At 41.9% G+C, this 22,781-nt stretch overlaps 1 protein-coding gene and 1 long non-coding RNA gene across 3 annotated transcripts in view; one reads left to right on the top strand and one right to left on the bottom strand.

Moving 5' to 3' along the window:
- Nucleotides 1-18,169, bottom strand: part of mcmdc2 (minichromosome maintenance domain containing 2) — a 56,811-nt gene extending 38,642 nt beyond the window's left edge. The window contains exons 1-4 of the mRNA XM_043689253.2: nucleotides 18,070-18,169; nucleotides 10,496-10,626; nucleotides 9,001-9,060; nucleotides 5,466-5,661 (exon numbers count right to left, since the gene is read on the bottom strand). Of these exons, the coding sequence (XP_043545188.2) occupies nucleotides 5,466-5,661; nucleotides 9,001-9,060; nucleotides 10,496-10,626; nucleotides 18,070-18,169 (487 nt within the window). The remainder of the gene's footprint in view (nucleotides 1-5,465; nucleotides 5,662-9,000; nucleotides 9,061-10,495; nucleotides 10,627-18,069) is intronic.
- A 70-nt stretch (nucleotides 18,170-18,239) lies between these two features.
- Nucleotides 18,240-22,445, top strand: LOC148150076 (uncharacterized). 2 transcript variants are annotated; one of them, XR_015756894.1, is made up of 2 exons: nucleotides 18,240-18,352; nucleotides 20,838-22,445. It is a non-coding gene; the product is annotated as an uncharacterized LOC148150076 (long non-coding RNA). The 2 variants fall into 2 exon arrangements; XR_015756895.1 differs by having other exon boundaries at nucleotides 18,256-18,428.
- The last annotated feature ends 336 nt before the right edge of the window (nucleotides 22,446-22,781 follow it).

Here is a 22,781-nt window from a genome sequence, read left to right as displayed (position 1 = left end):
TCCGATTGGAAGGAGACCAGAATTGCACGCAATATTCCAACAGTGGCCTAACCAATGTCCTATAAGGCCGCAACATGACCTCCCAACTCCTGTACTCAATAGTCTGACCAATAAAGGAAAGCATACCAAACGCCTTCTTCACAATCCTATCTACCTGCGAATCCACTTTCAAGGAGCTATGAACCTGCACTCCAAGGTCTCTTTGTTCAGCAACACTCCCTAGGACCTTACCATTAAGTATATAAGTCCTGCTAAGATTTGCTTTCCCAAAATGCAGTACCTCGCATTTATCTGAATTAAACTCCATCTGCCACTTCTCAGACCATTGGCCCATCTGGACCAGATCCTGTTGTAATCTGAGGTAACCCTCTTCGCTGTCCACTATAACTCCAATTTTGGTGTCATCTGCAAACTTACTAATTGTACCTCTTATGCTCACATCAAAATCATTTATGTAAATGACAAAAAGTAGAGGGCCCAGCACCGATCCTTGTGGCATTCCACTGGTCACAGGCCTCCAGTCTGAAAAACAACCCTCCACCACCAATCTCCCGTCTTCTACCTTTGAGCCAGTTCTGTATCCAAATGGCTAGCTCTCCCTTTATTCCATGAGATCTAACCTTGTTAATCAGTCTCCCATGAGGAACTTTGTCAAATGCCTTACTGAAGTCCATATAGATCACATCAACTCTTCTGCCCTCATCAATCTTCTTTGTTACTTCTTCAAAAAACTCAATCAAGTTTGTGAGACATGATTTCCCACGCACAAAGCCATGTTGACTATCCCTAATCAGTCCTTGCCTTTCAAAATACAAATACATCCTGTCCCTCAGGATTCTCTCCAACAACTTGCCCACCACCAACATCAGGCTCACCGGTCTATAGTTCCCTGGCTTGTCTTTACCGCCCTTCTTAAACAGTGGCACCACGTTTGCCAACCTCCAGTCTTCCGGCACCTCACCTGTGACTATCGATGATGCAAATATCTCAACAAGAGGCCCAGCAATCACTTCTCTAGCTTCCCACAGAGTTCTCGGGTACACCTGATCAGGTCCTGGGGATTTATCCACCTTTAACCGTTTCAAGACATCCAGCACTTCCTCCTCTGTAATCTGGACATTTTGCAAGATGTCACCATCTATTTCCCTACAGTCTATTTCTTCCATATCCTTTTCCACAGTAAATACTGATGCAAAATATTCATTTAGTATTTCCCCCATTTTCTGTGGCTCCACACAAAGTCCACCTTGCTGATCTTTGAGGGGCCCTATTCTATCCCTAGTTACCCTTTTGTCCTTAATATATTTGTAAAAACCCTTTGGATTCTCCTTAATTCTATTTGCCAACACTATCTCATGTCCCCTTTTTGCCCTCCTGATTTCCCTCTTAAGTATACTCCTACTTTGTTTATACTCTTCTAAGGATTCACTCGATCTATCCTGTCTACACCTGACATATGCTTCCTTCTTTTTCTTAACCAAACCCTCAATTTCTTTAGCCATCCAGCATTCCATATACCTACCAGCTTTCCCTTTCACCCTGAGAGGAATATACTTTCTCTGGATTCTTGTTATCTCATTTCTGAAGGCTTCCCATTTTCCAGCTATCCCTGCGAACATCTGCCTCCAATCAGCTTTCTAATACCATCAAAATTGGCCTTTCTCCAATTTAGAACTTCAACTTTTAGATCTGGTCTATCCTTTTCCATCACGATTTAAAAACGAATAGAATTATGGTCGCTGGCCCCAAAGTGCTCCCCCACTGACACCTCAGTCACCTGCCATGCCTTATTTCCCAAGAGTAGGTCAAGTTTTGCACTTTCTCTAGTAGGTACATCCACATACTGAATCAGAAAGTTGTCTTGTATGCACTTAAGAAATTCCTCTCCATCTAAACCTTTAACATTATGGCACTATGATGAAACAATTTTAACTGGGTAGCAGCAAGATATATTTGAGGGTTCCTAGGTTGGGGATGGTGACAAAAATAGGGCAGTAAAGACCATAGAAGGACTTGAAAATTTTCAAGTCAAGATGTTGCTTGATTGAGAGACAGTGAGTTAGCAAGCACATGGAATGATAGGCCCTGCTATGGGTTAAGACACAGGTATTAGAGTTTTGGGTGACCCTGATTACATAGGAGGTAGAACATGGGAGAACAACAAAGAATGCATTGGAAAAGTCATGTCTAAAGGTAATAAAGACATGGATGAGGGTTTCAACAGCAATTTAACTGAAATAAGATGAAGTTGAGTGATTTTACTGGGAGGAAACAGGCTATCATAGTGTTGAAATGAATATGAGATTGAAAGCTCAATTCAGGATCAATGTGGCACCAAAATTACAAACAGACTGGCTTGATTTTAGATAATTGTCAAGGAGAGGGATAGAATTAGAATGGGAAATGAAGTTTGGAGTAGGAATTTTAAACAATGGTTTCAGTCTTCTAATAGTTAATTGGAGGAATTGTCTGCTCCTCAATACTTGATGTTGGATAAGCAATCCATTAACTTAACAGCAGTGAACAAGTTGAGAGAGTTGATGGTGAAGTAAAGTTAGGTGCTGTCAAAAACATGCACATGAAAACAAACACATGCCATCAGATATTGTGATTAAGGGACAACGTTTTGATAACAACAGGAAGTTACCAAGGATAGATTCTTAGGAGATACCTGAGGTAATGATGTAGGAGCAGGACAAGAAGTCATTGTAAGCTTTTAGAGTTCATAGAGGCTCTTAGGCCCAACTCATCCATACCGACCAGGTTTCCTAAACTGAACTAGTTCCATTTGCCTGCATTTGGCTCATGTCTCTCTAAACCTTTCCTATCCAAGTAAATGTTGCAATTGTACTGGCCTCTACCATTTCCTCTTGCAGCTCGTTTCACATCCGCACCACTCTCTGTGAAAAATTGCCCCTCCGTCCCTGTTAAATCTTACCCCTCTCACCTAAAACCTATACCCTCTACATTTGGACTACCTTACCCTGGGAAAAAGACCCTGACTATTCACCTTATCTATGCCCATCATGATTTGATAAACTTCTGTAAGATCACCCCTCAGCCACTTATGCTCCAGGGAAAATAGCCCCAGCTTATCCAGCCTGTCCTTATGACTCAAACCTTCTAACCTGGGAAACAACCTTGTGATTTTTTTTGCATGCTTTCCAGTTTAATAACATCCTTCCAATAGCAGGGTGATGAGAACATTCCTGATGAAGGGCTTTGGCCCGAAACGTTGATTTTCCTGCTCCCCGGATGTTGCCTGACCTGCTGTGCTTTTCCAGCACTATCCTAATCTTGATTCTAATCTCCAGCATCTGCAATACCCACTTTCACCTCAATGAGAATTGTATGCAGTACTCCAAATGTGGCCTTACCAATGTCTTGTACAGCCATGGCATGATGTCAAAACTCCTGTACTCAGTGCTCTGACTGATGCAGCAAGCGTGTCAAATGTCTTCTTCATCACTCTATCTACTGTGATGCCACTTTCAAGGAACTACATACCTGCACCCTTGGGTGTCTCTGTTTGACAATACTCACCAGTGTCCTATTATTAACTGTGTAACTCCTGCCCTGGTTTCTTTACCAAAATGCAACACCTTGCATTTATCTGAATTAAACTCCATCTGTCATTCCTCAGGCCACTGGCTCAGTTGATCAAGATCCCATTGTAATCTTCGATAACTTCTTCACTGTCCACTGTACCACCAATTTTGGTGTCATCCACAAACTTACTAACCATGCCTTCGAAATTCTCATCCAAATCGCTTACATAAATGCGAAACAACAGCATCACCGCTTGGTCACAGACCTCCAGTCTACCACCACTTTCTGCCTACAATCAAGGCAATTTTGTATCCAATTGGCTAGCTCTCCCTAGATCCCATGTGACCTAACCTTACTAACCAATATACCATGCACAACCTTGTCGAAGACCTTGCTACAGTCTATGTAGACAATTTACCACTCTGCCTTCATCGATCTTCTTGGTTATCTATTCAAAAAACTTAATCAAATTTTGAGATGTGATTTCCCATGCACAAAGCCAAGCTGTCTATCCCTAATCTGCCTTGCCTTTTGAAATACATGTAGATCCTGTCTCTCAGAATCCTTTCTAACAACTTACCCATCATTGATGTTAGGCTCAACAGTCTATAATTCTTTGGCTTTTCCTTACAGCCTTTCTTAAATAATGGCACAACATTGCCACTCTCTAGTCTTTGAGCACTTCACCCTTGGCTGATGATACAAATATCTCTGCGAGGGGCCACACAATTTCTTCCATGGCCTCCCACGATGTCCTGGAATACATTTGATCAGGTCGTGGGGATTTATCTACCTTTATGTGTTTTAAGATAATTCCAGAATAGATGGGAATGGATGTGGGAGGTGACAACACATCCAATGACTTTGAAGAGAATATGGAGAGTGGTTGTTTGCAAGTAAGTTCTTTAGTTTTTAGGGATTTACTAGATAATGATATAAGCTAATAGTAACAGGCAATTGAAATATTCTCTTCACTTACAAAATGTGGGGCAAATCATCTGCTCTCTATGGTAGAAATTTGGGACGCAGGAAGGGTACCTAATTAGACGCCGAATTAAGTAAAGGAACACCCACGGTCAATTTTCCCACCAAAGTAATGGCCATTCAAAGGTCTTAGCCCGCATCTACTGAGATTAACCCAGTGGAAAACTAGCATGTTACTATGTGGCGCGAACTATAGCTGTTCCCCTGCAGACAGCTTATAAGCTTAGGGAAGGATATGCAAGGATCTCTCGATCCAAGGCAATCAGTATCTGATCAAAGTATGAGACTTCTAGAAGGGGGTGCTGTTTGAGACTACGCAAGACCCTAACCAAGGAAACCTACTTCTCCACCTCATCACTTCCCTTTCTCCTGGTTCACTCTGTGATCCTTGGACTCTGAATGGGTGTACTTCCAGCAGCAGCCATGGCCTCTTTGATGACATGCCAATGTAGGAGCTATTGTCCTCTGATTCATCAGCAGCTCCCTCCAAGAGGGACCTGCATCCCCAAGCATCTAATTCCTGGGGAAGTCCCCTGGTAGTCTAGCCACTGCCTAGTTGGTTTATGGTGTGGTGGACCTTCCCTCGAAGAGGCAGTGTTAGACTCTCACCAGCTCTCCTGTAGCAGCTGCCAAACTTCCTTATGCCTTAAGAAATTTCTGATCACATTACGAAAGGAAACAAAACTTAAAAATGAGGAAGGGAAAGAAGATTTCCAAAATGAATAAAACTCTTTGAGTAATGACTTTGTAAACGGTTTACAAAATAGTTATCAATTATTCATCTCATTGTAAATACAGTATTTAATTAGAATACTTCCAGATACAAATTTCAACATAAACTGAACTGCAATTATATGGTAATGGAATAAAATGGTATTAAGAGTAGATACAAAACATGAGCTTGGCTTAAAATAAATTTGTCTTTGTTTTACCTGTTGAAAAAGGGCAGCTTGATTCAGAACAAAGAAATCTTGCACCTTGAGTGTATTTTGTTACAGTCGTCATTGCAATCACTACTCCTTCTACCTTATAGTATCTCAACAGCTGGTACCCACGAGGGAACTGGCAGAGGTTAAGTGAGTAATTTGGTAGTGGAGGTAAATGTGTCAGCTTTAATACAACAATAACCTTGAAAATACAAAAGTAGGTTATCAGTGGAAGAGTCTCATTTAAGAATTTGATCTATCAGTAACAATAGATTTCAGTTTATGTCAATATGGCTTAGTTAGTAGTATTATTGGCTCTTAGCCATAAGGATTTGAGTACATAGTGCAAGCGACACCTCAGAGCAGTATCGAGGGAGCAGTGTATTGTTGGAGGTGCAGTCCTTCAATTGCGATTTTAAGCCGGGACAGTAAGTGCTTGCTCCTGAAATTGACATGGGCGTTGAAGATCCCAAGTCACCACTTGAGAAGAATTAAAAATTTTCCTGAGTCTTGAACAACATTCTTCCCTCAACAAACCTCATCGTAGATCATTTCTCCAATTACCTTTTTGATTGCTTATGCTATGTACAAATGGACTGTACTTTGCCTTAGTAACAGAAATATTGCATTCAAAGTAATTCATTGTGTGAAGCATTTTGGCACACTTTGAAATGTGTGATAATTTAAATAAATACATCTTTCTTACATGAAGAGGGAATGAAAATCAGTTCTCCATAGATCATCTTATCTTAAACACAGAAATAAAGGTGGGTAAGCTAAGTGGCCTTCTTTTCTTACTGAATTCTACTGTCAGCATTTACTTCCTTAATAAATTAAATAGTATTTATTTCTATTGCAGTACTAAGAATAACATTTTATGAAATTGTAATCCATATGAAGCAAAGCCTGCAACAATTAGCACTGCAGATAAATCTTTACTTTCAGTTTTTCTTTTACATTTCTGAATTTTTTCAGTTTAATGTTTTGGTTAAAGAAAAAAATAATTCAGTCTAGAAACATAGAAAATAATGCCATAATCTCCAGTTGAAAAACATAAGAGAAATCCAATGGTGCACAAAATCTTTGTACACTGCCACATGTGCATTGCTGCAAAGCAATTTCAGCGTGATGCCAAACCTAGTTTAAGACATGTTGACGGAATTCATCCTTTGTGGAAGTGTTTTACATTTTAAAAACATAGAAATGTGTGACTATGCACTTAGGCAGGACAAACAGGGCAAGGGAATACAAATGGAATAGCAGGACCCTGGGAAGCACTAAGGATCAGAGGCAGCTTAGTGTATATATACACCGATCCCTTAAGGTATCAGGATAAGTGGATAAAATGGTTAAGAAAGCATGTTGGTACTTGCCTTTATTAGCTAGGGGATAGAGTTTAAGAGCAGTGAGGTACGGTGGAAAACGTTGGTTAGGCCACAGATGTAGTACTCTGTAAAGTTCTAGAATTTGCATCATTGAAGGAATGTGATAGCACTGAAGAGTATGCAGAGGAGATTTACCAGATGTGCTGGAGAATTTCAATAATGAAGAGAGATTAGACAGACTGGGTTCTTTTTCCTTACAGCAGAGGAGATTGAGAGGGCACATGATGGAGATCGAAAAAATTATGAGAAGAATAGATATGGTGGATAGGAAATTTTTTTTCCCCCTTGATAGACCAGGAGGCATTGTTTTAAGGTAAGGGGTAGAAGGTTTAGGGAGAACGTGAAGTAACATTTTTTTTACCCAGAGGGTGGTGGGAATCTAAAACTTGCTGCCAGTAAGGGTAGTAGAAGCAGAAACCCTCATAACATTTTAAGTAGTATTTAGACATGCACTTGCAATGCCAAGGCATTCAAGGTGATGGGCAAAGTGCTGGAAAATGGGATTAGAATAGTTAGCTGTTCATGTTTGACAAGTATGGTTCAATGGTCTGAAGGGCATTTTCTGTGCCGTAAATCTCTACGATGATGATTTTATGACTTGAGTTGCTCTCAAAGAATGCATACCTGGGGGGAGAAGGAACAGAAAGATTAACTGAACATCTAATCCTAATTTGTGACATTAACTTGCAAAAGAAGTCATTACATAGACAAAAAGGTACTTTAAAACAGAACAAAAGAATATGAAGGCAGAAATAATGAGAAAGATGCAAATGAAAAAGAGAAATGAAAGGACAAGCACATTTAAGAATTTAAACCTTTTTCTGTTTTCTTTCTGTTTAAAATTGTCTTAAAATTGTCTTAACCACTTATATAATTACAAACGGTAATCAAATTAATTGGTATCTTCTTAAATACTACATTATATTAATTCTTGTTTCAGTATTACTTTTTAGAGTTGAAAATATATTAAACCAGTTAACCCTTGATACATTTATTTGATTGAATCCTGCAGAATCAAAGGAGTTAATGTGTTCAAATTATGAATTGAGAAGTAAGTTAGACCTCAGAGAATATATAGAGGAACCTTGATTATCCAAACGAGATGGGCAGGCACTATTTCGTTTGGATAACTGATTATTCGGTTAATCGATTCAATGCCTTTCCTTTGGGGCTCAGAGTTTTCTGTTAAGTCTGCTCCCCATTCAAGAGATGAGGCAGTAGCACACCGCGCGCAAGCCCTGCCCCCACCTGTCCCCAAACCCCAACACTGCCCCCCCGCCCGCCCCCAACACCCCCAATACAGTCTCCCTGCCTGCCCCCAACACCACCCTCCTGCACACCCCCAATCCCGTCCAACACCATTCCTCGCCCTCCCCCAATCCTGTCCAATACAGTTACCCTTCCTCCCCCAACCCCGTCCTACACTGCTCCCCGCCAACCGCCAACCCCGTCCAACACCACCCCAGCCCACCCGTCCCCAACCCGGTCCAAAACCGCCCCCTAACCCCATCCACCCCCCCAACGCAGTCCCACCCGCACCCCCCCCCCATCCACCCCAACCATGTCCAACACTGCCCTCATCTGCCCCCAACTCCCGTCAGCCCCCCCTCCTCCGCCCCCAGAGCAGCCGGAGTGGACACCAATAGTCAGACTGCTGCTGCCCTTTGTGGGGTAAGTCTCCAAATAGCGCGCACACACACAGACAGACACAACTTTTTGACAAGTTCCACCTCTGCCCTGTACGTGACAATGTTAGAGAGATTATCTGGGGATGTGGGGGTTTAGGGTTCACCCCTGTGTGGATCTCCAGGGAAAGTGTGTGGGGAGAGGAAGAGTGGGCAGGAGGTAAGTCATTTGGAAATGCTGCCTGGGTTCCCATTGATGTCCAGGACTGTTGTCGGCAGCTTTTCAGTGAGCCGAGATTGTTTTTAATGATTGTAAACAAAAGACGCAATCAGGGTTGAAAGAGCTCTTTGACGTAATGTTTCTATCGGGGCCTCCAGATCTCCTTCAGATAATCCAATATTTGGATAATTGATATTCAGATAATCGAGGTTCCTCTGTATTCTGTGCATTCTATGTGTGAAGAAGACCTATGATACAAACAGCTCATTAGACTAGATTATATTTAATTCATATTAGAGGCAATTATTTACCTGGTTTTCTGTTTCTAACTGTTGAATTAATGATAATGTCTTGATAGATGTAAAGCAAATCTGAAAGATAATAAAAGGATATAAGATGGAGGTGTAAAAGCAGGCCATTCAGCCTATTGGGTCTGCTCTGCCATTCAATGAGGTCAGGGTTGATCTGACAATCCTCAAATTCACTTTTCTGCTTTATCTCAATAATATTTGATTCCCTGAATGATTAGAAACTTGTCTGTTGCAGCCTTGAATATACTTAATGGCCCAACCTTGACAGCTCACTGCAGTAAAGAATTCCACAGATTCACTTCCCTCTACTAGAAGAACTCCTACTCATCTCTGTCTTAAATGTGTGATCCCTTATTTTGAGAATATGCTATCTGGTCCAGAACTCTCACAAGTGGAACAACGTTTCCACACTTACTGTGTCAAGTCCCCTAAAAACCTAAAATGCTTCAGTAAGGTCTTCTTTCATTCTTCTAAATGCCAATGAGTACAGGCTACTCCATCTCTCCTTACATGACACTCCCACCATACTGGTATCAATCCAGTGAACCTCCAATGCCAGTATATCTTTCCTTACATAAGGGGCCCAAAACTATTTACAGCATTCCTGCTATTGGCCTGACTAGTGCCTTGTATAGATTTAGTAAAACTTCCCTACTCTTATACTCTATCCTCTTTGTAATAAAGGCCAACATTCTATTTACCTTCCCTACTAGCCTCTGATCTTGGATGTTAATTTTTCTTTGATTCATGGATGAGGATTCCCAAAACCCTCTGTACTGTATCTTTCTGCAGGTCTTTACAGATGTTACAAAGTTTACTTCCATAATCAATACATATTGTAAATAATTGTAGCCTTAGCAGTGATCCCTGTGGCCACAACTCCACAGGTGCCATCCTCAAAATGCACCCTTTCTCCCAATTATTAGACTTCTATTAGTTAACCTATTCTCTACCTATGCTACTATACTATCCCCAACACCATGGGCTCTCACTAAATAGCTTTGTGTGCAGTACCTACCAAATGTCTTTTAAGATATATTACTTCACCTGGTTCCTCTTTATCTACCCTGCTTGTTAACTCCTCAAAGAGCTGTTATAAATTTGGCAGGTGTGAGTTCCTCTCATGAAGCCATACTAACTCTGCCTTATTAAGTATTTCTAAATATTCTGCAATTAAATCCTTTTCTAAGAGACTATTTAACATGTTCCCAATTATAGTTACCTTTCTCATCTCCCTCCTTTTCTGAATAAGGGTTTTACTATAGCAGATTTCCAATACTCTGGCACTTAACAGAATTCTTAGAAGATCACTTCTAGGATGTAATCCATCAGCTACAGAGAGTTACCGGTTTCCCTAGTACCTTTTCTCTTGTGATAGTTATTGTGTTTTATGTCCTTCCTGCCCCTTTCAATTGGCCTCTTGATTATTTAGTATTTTGGGAATGCTATTAATATCACGTGTTCAAACCATTCAGGAATTTTCTTTTTTACTCACAGACTGAAACAAATGTGCAGCTCTTATAGGCTGATGAAGAACACAGTTACCAAGCCTTGCATCCAACTCTGTCAAGTCAGCTGGATTCACACAAATAATGAAGCGATAAACAGCAAGACACTGTTTGGAATCTGGAATAAATATATTTTAGACCAAATGTAAATATATTTCCAACCTTTTACCATTTAAGAAATATTCTACACATCTGTCTCACCTACCTTACATTCTTCTACTTTATATTCCATCTGCCCTAAACTTGCCCATTCACTAAGATTGTCCAAATCCTCCTGAAGGAGGAGAAAGTGAGGTCTGCAGATGCTGGAGATCAGAGCTAAAAATGTGTTGCTGGAACAGCGCAGCAGGTCAGGCAGTATCCAGGGAACAATAGAATCGACGTTTCGGGCATAAGCCCCTCTTCAGGATTCCTGAAGAAGGGCTTATGCCTGAAACGTCGATTCTCCTGTTGCCTGGATGCTGCCTGACCTGCTGCGCTGTTCCAGCAACACATTTTCAAATCCTCCTGAAGCCTCTTTACATCTTCCTTACAATACATATTCCCCACTTAGCTTTGTATTACCTGCAAATTTGGAAATTTTATATTTGGTCTTCATCTCCAAATCATTGACATATATTGTGAAAAACAGGGACCCAAGTACTGATCCTTGTTGTAACCCACTATTCAGAATCTGCCAATGTGAGAATTATCCACTTACTCTTATTCTCTGTTTTTTGGGGTTTTTTTGTATTTATTAATTCATACCATTACATTAAATTACATGGGATGGGAACTAATCTTTGCAACCAAACTCCTGTGGGAGAGTTTATGAAAAGCCTTCTGAAAATTTAAGTATATTATGTACATCAGTTCTCCTTTATCAATTGTTAGTAGAGAAGAAATCAAACCAAACTCAAATCATTAACTCTGTTTCTCCCTCCACAGATGCTGCCAGACCTGTTGTATTTCTCCAGCATCCCCTGAGTTCATTTCAGCATTTGTTCCTTTTACCTGAACTGAGGATTCCCACCCAGTGTGGTGGATAGTATTCAATCCACACTACACAGCTCTGCTTTCATTCCTTCTCCTCCATCCCAGGACCACAACTGGGTTCCACTTGTCCTCACCTTTCACCCAACCAGCCCCAAATTCAACAAATTATTCTTAACATTATTTGGAGGTGTCAGTGTTGGACTGTGGTGTACAAAGTTAAAAATCACACAACACCAGGTTATAGTCCAACAGGTTTATTTGGAAGCATTAGCTTTCGGAGCACTGCTCCTTCATCAGGTGGTTGTGGAGTATAAGGTCGTAAGACACAGAATTTATAGCAAACGTTTACAGTGTCATTTAACTGAAATTATAAATTGAAAAAGACCTGGGTTATATATTATGACTCTCATCTTTTAGAATGGCCATGTTGGTTTCAGTTCTTTTGTATGTAAATTCCAGAACTTTTTTAAAGTTACATTCTCAAGTGAACTTTAACAATAGGCGCCATTGAGTCATAGAGATGTACAGCACGGAAACAGACCCTTCGGTCCAACTCGTCCATGCTGACCAGATGTCCCAACCCAATCTAGTCCCATTTGCCAGCACTTGGCCCATATCCCTCTAAACCCTTCCTATTCATATACCCATCCAGATGCCTTTTAAATGTTGCAATTGTACCCGCCTCCACCATTTCTTCTGGCGGCTCATCCCATACATGCACCACCTCCTGTGTGAAAAAGTTGCCCCTTAGATTCCTTTTACATCTTTCCCCTCTCACCTTAAACCTATGCCCTCTCATTCTGGACTCTCCCAGGGAAAAGACCTTCTCTATTTACCCTATCCATGCCCTTCATGATGTTGGCCCAGATAATGCATTGAAGGTGCGAAATGGTCTGTGTGAGGCTGTCAGTGCCCCAATGTTCAGACTGATTCTATTTCGAAAAAAGGGATTTACCGAATCTTACATGGGATTCATGCAGTTTTTGAGCAAAATAAAATGTAATTCTGCAAGTACAAATTCACCCCACAAAAGTATATGTGTATGTGTGCATGCAGATGTGTGTGTGTGTGTGTGTGTGTGTGCGGGGGTATGAGTATCTGTGACAGAGTGTGTGTATGTGTATGTGTGAGTGTGAGTATAAAGGGGTATAAGTCTGTGAGAGGGTGCGTGTGTGAGTGCATATGTAAGTGAATGAGAGAGAGGTTGAGTATGAGAGAGGGTCTGTGTGAGCATATGGGTCTGTAGAAGTGTGTGTCTATGAGTGTGAGTGTTTGTGTGTGTGTGTGGGGGGGTTTCTGTGTCTGTGTATGTGTAGTTTAGTGGGATCACCTGTAGTGTGACATGAACCCAAGGTCGCGGTTGAGGCCATCCCCATGGGTACCGATTCTGTATTATTAATCTTTTGCCACCTCTTCAAAAAACCTCAATCAAGTTACTGAGACACAAGTTCCCACAGACAAAGTCATGTTGACTATCCCGAATCAGTCCTTCCCTTTCCAAATGCATGTAAATGCTGTCCCTCAGAATCCCATCCAACAACTTACCCACTAATGACATAAGGCTCACCAGTCTATAATTCCTTGCAGCCTTTCTTAAATAATGATCTTACATAATCTCTCCACATTGCAACCAAATTATTTTTGTGCAATTCGCACCTAATTTGACCATAACCTTTGCTTTTGCATCATATCAAATGCCACTCTGTTTGCCTGACCCATCATGAGATCCTTTGTTACCAAAGGTATTCTGACATCCATCTTATCACAGACCTCCTTGCTCTTCCTGTTCTCAACCTTTCATTGCCATAGAATCTCTTACATTTCTATTCCTCTTTAGTTCTGATGGAAAATCACTGACCTGGAACTTCTTGTATTTTGGCAGTGTCATTTTCGGGAGTTTCATGGAGGGTTTCTCTCCAGGGACCATAGCGACCTTATGTTGTACATCTCTAATTACGCAACTCGGTTCCGAAGTGCCTTCTCATTGAATCATGTGGCCATATAGGCCACATGCTACTGCATGGATCTTCAAGCATTGACACTATGAACACCATATTTAAACCTGAGCTGGGCACCAGCTCAAATGCTGCAAACTACCCCTCAAAGTCTATTTTTTAAATGTTATCCTAGAAAATATAGAGTCATACAGAATTGAAACAGACCCTTCGGTGCAAATAGTCCACGTCGACCATGTTTCCAAACTAAACTAGTTCCACTCGCCTGCATTTGGCCCATATCTCTCCAAAGCTTTCCTATTCATATACAGGTGCACAATCCTTTATTCGAAATGCTTGGGACCAATTGGTTTTCGGAATTCAGAATTTTTCGAATTTCAGAATAATTGGCAGTTTGATGGTGAAATTTTTAAAAATCTTTCCGAATAATAGACCTACTGTAAGTAAGAAGGACCTTGAGAGAGAATTGAGGCCAGCTTGTGCTGGGCGATGCTCCCGCACGTTGCATCTGAGTGACACGCATCGAGTGGGTGTGGACTTGGGTTAACAGTTTGCATGCCAAACAACCTTGTTAATGAGAAAAACGTTTCACAAAAAAACCTTCAGACTTTGGCTCTTTTTGGTTTTTGGATAAAGGGTTGTCTACCTGTACTTTTCCAAATATCTTTTAAACGTTGTAACTGTACTTGCATCCAACACTTCCTCTAGCAGTTCATTCCATACATGAACCACTCTGTGTAAAAAAAAGTTGTCTTTCATGTCCTTTTTTAGAACTTTCTCCTCTCCCTTAAAAATATCCCCTCTAGTTTTGAATAACCCCACCTGAGGGAATTGACCCTTACTATTCACCTTATCTATAATAGACAGGCAGGACGATGGAAGAACACAGTTGAGAGTGTGTTGCTGGAAAAGCACAACAGGTCAGACAGCATCCGAGGAGCAGGAAAATCAACGTTTTGGGCCGGAGCCCTTTATCAGGAATCCTGATGAAGGGCTCCAGCCAAAAACATCAATTTTCCTGCTACTCGGATGCTGCCTGACCTGCTGTGCTTTTTCAGCAACACATTCTCAACTCTGATCTCCAGCATCACTGTCTCCTGGCTGGAAGAACACAGCAAGCCAGGCAGCATCAGGAGGTGGAGAAGTCAACATTTCAGGTGTAACCCTTCTTCAAGACTCTCCACCTCCTGATGCTGCCTGGCTTGCTGTGTTCTTCCAGCCTCCTGCCTATTTTGGAATCCAGCATTTGTAGTTTTTTTGTCTCATTCACTTTACCTATGCTCCTCATGATTTTATAAACCTCTATAAGGTCACTCTTCATCCTCCCACACTCCAGTGAAAAAAGTCTCAACCTACCCAGCCGATTTTTATAACTCAAACCCTTCATTTCCGGCAACATCCTGGTAAATCTTTTCTGAACCCTCTCCAATTTAATAATATCATTCTATAGCTGGGTGACCAGAACTGTACATAGTATTCCAGAAGAGGCTTCAACAAAGCCCTGTACAACCTCAACATGCTGTCCCAAGGTCTGAGCAATGAAGGCAAGCATGCTAAATGCCTTCTTAAGCACCACATCTACTTGTGAGACAAATTTCAAGGAATTATGTACCTGGACCCCATGTCTCTCCTTTCTATAATACTACCTAGGGTCCTATCATTAATTGTGTAACTCCTGCCTTGTTTGTTTTACTAAAATGCAATTCCTCACATTTATCCAAATTAAACTCTATCTGCACTCCTCATCCCATTGACCCAATTGATGTTGATCTCTTTGTAATCTTAGATAAACATCTTCACCGTCCACTATACCATCAGTTTTGGTGTCATCTGCAAACTTACTAATCATGCCTCCCATATTCTCATCCAAATATCTTACATAAATGATAGACAAAAGTGCACCCAGTACCGATCCCTGTTGAACACCGCTGCTCACTGGTCTCCAGTCCTCCACTACCACTTTATGTTTCCTGCCGTTAAACCAATTTTGTATCCAGTTGGCAGACTGACCCTGAATCCCATGTAATCTAACTTTACTACTTGGTCTACCATGCTGAACCTTGTCAAAGGCTTTTCTAAAGTTCATGTAAACAACATCTACTGCTCTGCCCTCATCAACCTTTATTCCCTCACATGAAACCATGCTGACTATCCCTAATCAGTCCTCTACAAATGCATATAAATCCTATCTTTCAGAATTACCTCCAGCAACCTACCCACCACCGATGTCAGGCTCATTGGTCTATAGTTCCCAGACTTCTCATTTCAGCCTTTCTTAAATAAGGGCACAACATTAGCCACCCTCCAGTCCTCTGGCACCTCACTTGTGGTTATAGATGATACAAATATCTCTGCTAGGGGCCATGCAATTTCTTCCTTAACTTGCCCTTGGTACACATGATCAAGTCCCAGAGATTTATCTACCTATATTTCTAAGACCTCTAGCAGTCCCTCTTCTGTAATGTGAACTGTTTTCAAAACATTAATACTTATTTCCCTGAATTCTCTAGCCTTCACTTCTTTCTCCACAATAAAAGCTGACACAAAGTATTAATTTAATATCTCTCTCATCTCCTGAGATTCAATACATAGACAACCTTGTTGATCTTTAAGGGGCCCTATTCTCTGTCTAGTTGCTCTTTTGCTCTTAATGTACTTGTAGAATTATTCTCTTAAGAATGCCCCTACACTCTTTATATTTCAAGAGATTCATTTGATCCCATTGTCTATATCCAATATATGATTTTTTCTTATCCTTGACTATAACCTCAATATCTTTATTCACCTATTGTTCCCTAATTTGACCAGCTTTACCTCTCATGTAACAGGAACATAATGCCTCTGTAATCTCATTGTCACACTTTTGAAAGCCTCTCACTTGTCAGTCATCCCCATACCTGTGAACAGTCTACTCCAATCAAGCTCTTATCATACCATTAGGTGGCAGAGAAAGGTAAGATGGCACCCTAATTACTGGGCAAAGACCTGGGAATCCTATAGTGCTGGGCAGCATGGCCACGTTCCTTTTTCTGGATTACCAAAGGAGGCCAATACACCAGACAGTGAGAGTGTGGAACAAGATAGCCATCTGGGTCATTGCAGGTTTTTACTAGTCACTCAGAAAACTGGATCGAAGGTTGGAAGAGTCCAGCAACATTAGTGATACTGTACTGAACCCATGACATGGCTGTTATGGACAGCCATGTCTAGAACACTCATTGGCTGCCAGAAATGCACACAAATTTGCATTCCATCGCTTTAGCCTTTGGTGGTCAGTGTCAATGATAAGATTTCAGGGACAAGGGAGGAAGGTTCATTTGAAGCATTCAAAAGGGAATTAGACTGTGATCTGAAAGGGAAAACTGTAGGATTACAGGCAGAAGGGAAGAGAATGGCACACACGAAGATAGCCATTGCAGACTTGATGCTTTGGATTGTTTTGTGGTTCTGTGAAGATCAACTATCATAAAGTATAGGCTTTTGAGGAACTGCTACTACAGATTTAGTGCAGAGAGCTTCATCATGCTTTTACTCTCAAAGTAGAGTCATAGAGGAGTGGGGTGGGGAGGGAGGTGTGTGGGGATGGGGAGAGGGTACCTGGGAGTTGCAGTGAGAGAGAGACTCACTGAGATTCTTGTGGAGAGAGAACTTCTTCAAGGCAGGCATCCTTGCAAAAGGATTCGCAGTAAGGTTAAAATCAACTAGGCAAAAGTGAGGACTGCAGATGCTGGAAACCAGAGTCTAGATTAGAGTGGTGCTGGAAAAGCACAGCAGGTCAGGCAGCATCCAAGGAGCAGGAAAATCAATGTTTCAGGAAAAATCCCTTCATCAGGAATGGAGGCAGGATGTCTGCAGGGTGGAGAGATAAATGGGGGGGGCGGGGGTGGTGCCCTTGGGATTCAAAACAAACCGATCCAATTCAGATACCAAATAATTGCAGTTTTACAGCTTGACTGGAGATCGAGTCATTTCTAGATGGGTGAGGATACACTGAGATGCCTTCTTCATCACCTTGTTGATGTGTGCTGGCCATGCAAATAAGATACCTATGCACTTAACAAAAAACAAAATACAGAAAGGTCACTGGACTTGAAACGTTGACTGTTTCTCTCTACTGGTGTTCCCGGAGCTGCTGAGTTTCTCAAGCCATTCCTACTTTTATTTCAGATGTCCAGCATCTGCAGATTTTTGTTTTATTTTATAAATTTGTATTTATCCGGATGATCAATATTTGGACCACAAACAGGTGTGAGGAACGGTTCAGCGTAAAGATCTGTGCTAATAATAATACACTATAATAATAAATCCAGTAAATTTATAAAATAAAACAAAGATACTGGAAATCTGAAATAAAAACAGAAATTGCTGAAGAAACTCAGGACATCTGGATTTGAAAACCTTTCCTCAGAACCTGGTCCTGTCATTCTGTGGACAAACAGGGGGAGCCTTTTGAGTTCAGTGACCATTCTTCAGAGTTGTAGAAAGATCATTGGACTGGACTTCGCAATAATTTTACCCATTTGTTTCTGTTTGTTGTCATTCCTCATGTAATTAGTGTTTGTTTTAAGATACCATCACACAAATGCAACTTTGGATGAATCGTTGCAAAGTGATCTCCTTTTAAAAATTACCACTGTAGCGAATGCAGTCGTTGATAAATTTGTGAAGCCCTCCAGTCCTATCCAAGTAAACGAGAGCCAACTCCTTCAGAGGCAGGTCCTCGGCAGCCATGTTTTTTTTTATAACGGTTCTCGGCAAACCCCCAACCGCGCAGTGAGCGGCTCAGACCGGCCTGAACCGGCCCAGACCGGCCTGAACCGGCCCAGACCGCCGCAATCCGGACAAGCTCTCCGGTGATTCCCACAGCACAACATCAGCCAGCTATCAAATCAAGATAACGGCTAAGAGCCAAAGGTTGGCGACAGAGAGAGAGAGAAAAAAATAGTGGTTCTGGTTTGTTTGTAAAGAGTCAGTGGAACGTTTACATGAGGTGCGGTTAAAGTCGCTTCTCCAAAATTAATTTCCACCCACTCCTTATCAAAAGTCGGCAATCTACGAGTTCCAGGGGATGAGATTGACTATTCTGTAAATCGCTCAACATTTTTCGCATTGCAATTCATCTGTGAATTCATCTATCTCCCTTTTGGACGGACAGTTTACTACCTCTTTTAGAAATGTTGACTTAGTGTCATTGCGAAAGGAAAAGTCATTTGGACAGAAATTATTGAAGTGAGCCCGAAAAGCAGTATTCTAGTTGGCAAAAGGAAGAGCGATAGTCAAAAACGAACGCCGAGGCAGTTGCAAATTAAAGGGCACAGTGGAGGCAGGAAGATTTCACTGTGACTAGATCCAGCCCAGATGGAGCCTGTGCATTCCAACCATTCATGGAGCAGTTGGGGAGATGGTGCTGTAGTGGTAATGAAAGGACCAGGTTCTGAGGAAAGGTTTTCAAATCCTATTGCGGCGGGTGGCTGATAAATTAATGTTCTGGATCAATGGTGCTGGAAGAGCACAGCAATTCAGGCAGCATCGAGGAGCTTCAGCAAAATCGACGTTTTGGGCAAAAGCCCTTCATCAGGAATAAAGGCAGTGAGCCTGGAGCGTGGAAAGATAAGCTAGAGGAGGGTAGGGGTGGGGAGAGAGTAGCATAGAGTACAATAGGTGAGTGGGAGAGGGGATGAAGGTGATAGGTCAGGGAGGAGAGGGTGGAGTGGACAGGTGGAAAAGGAGCTAGGCAGGTTGGACAAGTCCGGACAAGTCAAGGGGACTGGAAGTTTGAAACTAGGATGAGGTGGGGGAAGGGGAAATGAGGAAGCTGTTGAAGTCCACATTGATGCCCTGGGGTTGAAGTGTTCAGAGGCGGAAGATGAGGCGTTCTTCCTCCAGGCGTCTGGCGGTGAGGGAGTGGCGGTGAAGGAGGCCCAGGACCTCCATGTCCTCGGCAGAGTGGGAGGGGGAGTTGAAATGTTGGGCCACGGGGCGGTTTGGTTGATTGGTGCGGGTGTCTCGGAGATGTTCCCTAAAGCGCTCTGCTAGGAGGCGCCCAGTCTTGATTGGTGCGGGTGTCTCGGAGATCCTGGGCCTCCTTCACCGCCGCTCCCTCACCACCAGACGCCTGGAGGAAGAACGCCTCATCTTCCGCCTCGGAACACTTCAACCCCAGGGCATCAATGTGGACTTCAACAGCTTCCTCATTTCCCCTTCCCCCACCTCATCCTAGTTTCAAACTTCCAGTCCCCTTGACTTGTCCGGACTTGTCCGACCTGCCTAGCTCCTTTTCCACCTATCCACTCCACCCTCTCCTCCCTGACCTATCACCTTCATCTCCTCCCCCACTCACCCATTGTACTCTATGCTACTCTCTCCCCACCCCCACCCTCCCCTAGCTTATCTCTCCACGCTTCAGGCTCTGCCTTTATTCCTGATGAAGGGCTTTTGCCCAAAACGTCGATTTTGCTGAAGCTCCTCGATGCTGCCTGAATTGATGTGCTCTTACAGCACCATTGATCCAGAATCTGGTTTCCAGCATCTGCAGTCATTGTTTTTACCTTGATAAATTAATGTTGTTTATTCCCTGTAGAGAAGGAAATCCTTACCTGGTCTGTCCTATGTATAACTCTAGAATTTGATTAGAGTTAAAAATCACACAACACCAGGTTATAGTCCAACAGGTTTAATTGGAAGCACACTAGCTTTCGGAGCATCGTGTGATAGTGGAGGGCTCAATCCTAACACAGAATTTATAGCAAAAATTTACAGTGTGATGTAACTGAAAGTATAAATTGAAAAATCGATTGTTAAGTCTTTAACAGCTAACCTGAGAATGCAACTTTTAAAAAAAGGTTTTGTGATTTACACATGAAAGAAGTGAAACTATATGGTATTCAAACAGATGAAAGACTTAACAATCGATTTTTCAATCTATAATTTCAGTTACATCACACTGTAAATTTTTGCTATAAATTCTGTGTTAGGATTGAGCCCTCCACTATCACCTGATGAAGGAGCGATGCTCCGAAAGCTAGTGTGCTTCCAACTAAACCTGTTGGACTATAAGCTGGTGTTGTGTGATTTTTAACTTTGTACACCCCAGTCCAACACCGGCATCTCCAAATCATGACTAGAATTTGATTGTCAGACCTCTAGTTTCACACACAGTTAGATATGGGCAACTCATTTCCTAAGAAGGGAAACAATGGGAACAATGTATTAAGATATAAGAAATGGGATATCATAGAAGGTCTAGCACTGCAGTCCACAAGAGTCTGATGCTTTGGAGGATATTGTTTCACCAGAATAACAATCAAATGCCACATGAGAGCTGATCACTCTACTGCTTTGCTGTTGATTTATATGTTGTGTATATTGCTAGGTGCTGTCTTTTTTCATTCATTCACAGGATGTGGACAACGCTGGCTACCCATCATTTATTGCCCACCCTGAACCACACTTGTGAAGGTAATGGTGAACTTCCTGAACAGCTGCTGCCTGTGTCGTGTTGGTATACCCATAATGCTCTTAGGGAGTTCCAGAATTTTGACGCAGTGATTGTTGAGGAATGGCCATGAAAATGATGTTTAGAAACATAGAATCTCTACAGTGCAGAAAGAGGATATTTGGCCCAGCAAGTCTGCATCAACCTTCCAAAGAACATTCCATCCTATCTCTGTAACCCTGTATTTTACCATGGCTAATCCACCTAGCCTGCACATCCCTGGACACTATGGAAAATTTAGCAAGGCCATATCAACCAACCTGCACATCTTTGGCTTTTGGGGGAAAACTGGAACACCTGGTGGAAACTCACACAGACCAACAGTGGTACAACCAAGAGTAGAATCTCTTGAATATGCTGTCTATGTGGTAATGTCACTGGTCAGAAATTAAACCAGATGGACCAATTAGCATTGACCTAAGCACTGGAAACGACAATGGCAGTAACAGTTCTGGCACCCCTGCAAAGTCTTACTTACATCTAAGGACTTGTGCCAAATTTGGGAGGGCTAGTCTTTGATTTGTTATTATCACATATATCAATGAAAAGTATTGTCATGTGCGCCATCCAGGCAAATCATGCCTTGTATAAGTACATCAGGGTAATAGAACAGGATGCAGGATATTGCGTTGCAACCACAGAAAAATTTCAGAGAAAGATCATCTTTAATATAAGAGAGATCTGTTTAAAAGTTTGATAACAGCAGGAAAGAAGCTGATTTGAATGTGTTGATACACATTTTCAAGTTTTTGTATCTTCTGCCTGATGGAAGAGAGTCTTTGAATATATTGGTTGCTTTCCTGAGGCAGGGGGAAAGTATAGATGGAGTCAATGGAATGAAGGCTGGTTTGCATGATGAGTTGGGTGGCATTCAGTCAAGCAACAACCTGACATTGACATACTCACAAATCATACCTTAATGTCCTAGATACCACCAATACAATCCCTGGGTATGTTCTGAACATTCGGCAGGACAGATGCATCATAGGTGGTGGCACAGTAGTATACTGTGGGAAAAGAATTGACGTGGGACTCCTCATCATTGATTCCAGAGATTGACACCAGATCAAACTTGGGCAAAGGAAACTCCTGCTGATAATCACCTACATACCCTCCAATCTTGAAAGATGAAAAATTACTCTTCCACGTTGATCACCACTTGGAAAAAGCATTGATGCTGGACACGGCACTCTGACCTTTGATAATGTACTCTGATAGATGACAAGGTCCAGCATCAAGAGTGGCTTGTTACTACTACTACAAGTGGCCAAGCTGGTTGAGTCCTAAAATACTTAGCTACTAGATAGGACGTGCAACAAGTGATGGGGGAAACCAACAAAAATGTACTTGATCTTGTCTTCACCAACCTACATGTAGCAGATTCATCTGTCCTTGACAGTATCAGAACTGACCACTATAGTCACTGTGCAAACAAAGTTCTGCCTATAGATTGAGGACACCCTTTGTTGTTTTGCAAATTGAATTTGAATAAATCAAGGAACTCAAACTGGGCATCCATGAAATGCTGTGGGCCACCATGAGCAGCAAAATTGTAATCAACTACAATCTGTAACATTGTGGTTCACTGTATCACCTCATCCTACTAAATAGAAGTTGCTGGTGAAACTCAGCAGGTCTGTGGTGAGAAACAGAGCTAACATAGAATGTTACATCGCAGTACAGACTCTTTGGCCCTCGATGTTGTGCCGACCTGTGAAATTAATCTGATGCCTGTTTAACCTACTCTGTTCCATTGTTATCCATACGTATGTCCAATGTCCATTTAAATGCCCTTAACATTGGCGTGTCTACTACTGTTGCAGGCAGGCCATTCAATGTCCCTACTAC

The sequence above is a fragment of the Chiloscyllium plagiosum genome, unplaced genomic scaffold (genome assembly GCF_037043375.1).
Source record: "Chiloscyllium plagiosum isolate Xiang-an unplaced genomic scaffold, Cpla_swu_hap1 HiC_scaffold_4, whole genome shotgun sequence".
Lineage (NCBI taxonomy): Eukaryota > Metazoa > Chordata > Chondrichthyes > Orectolobiformes > Hemiscylliidae > Chiloscyllium > Chiloscyllium plagiosum.
This window is presented reverse-complemented; position numbering and strand designations above follow the sequence as displayed.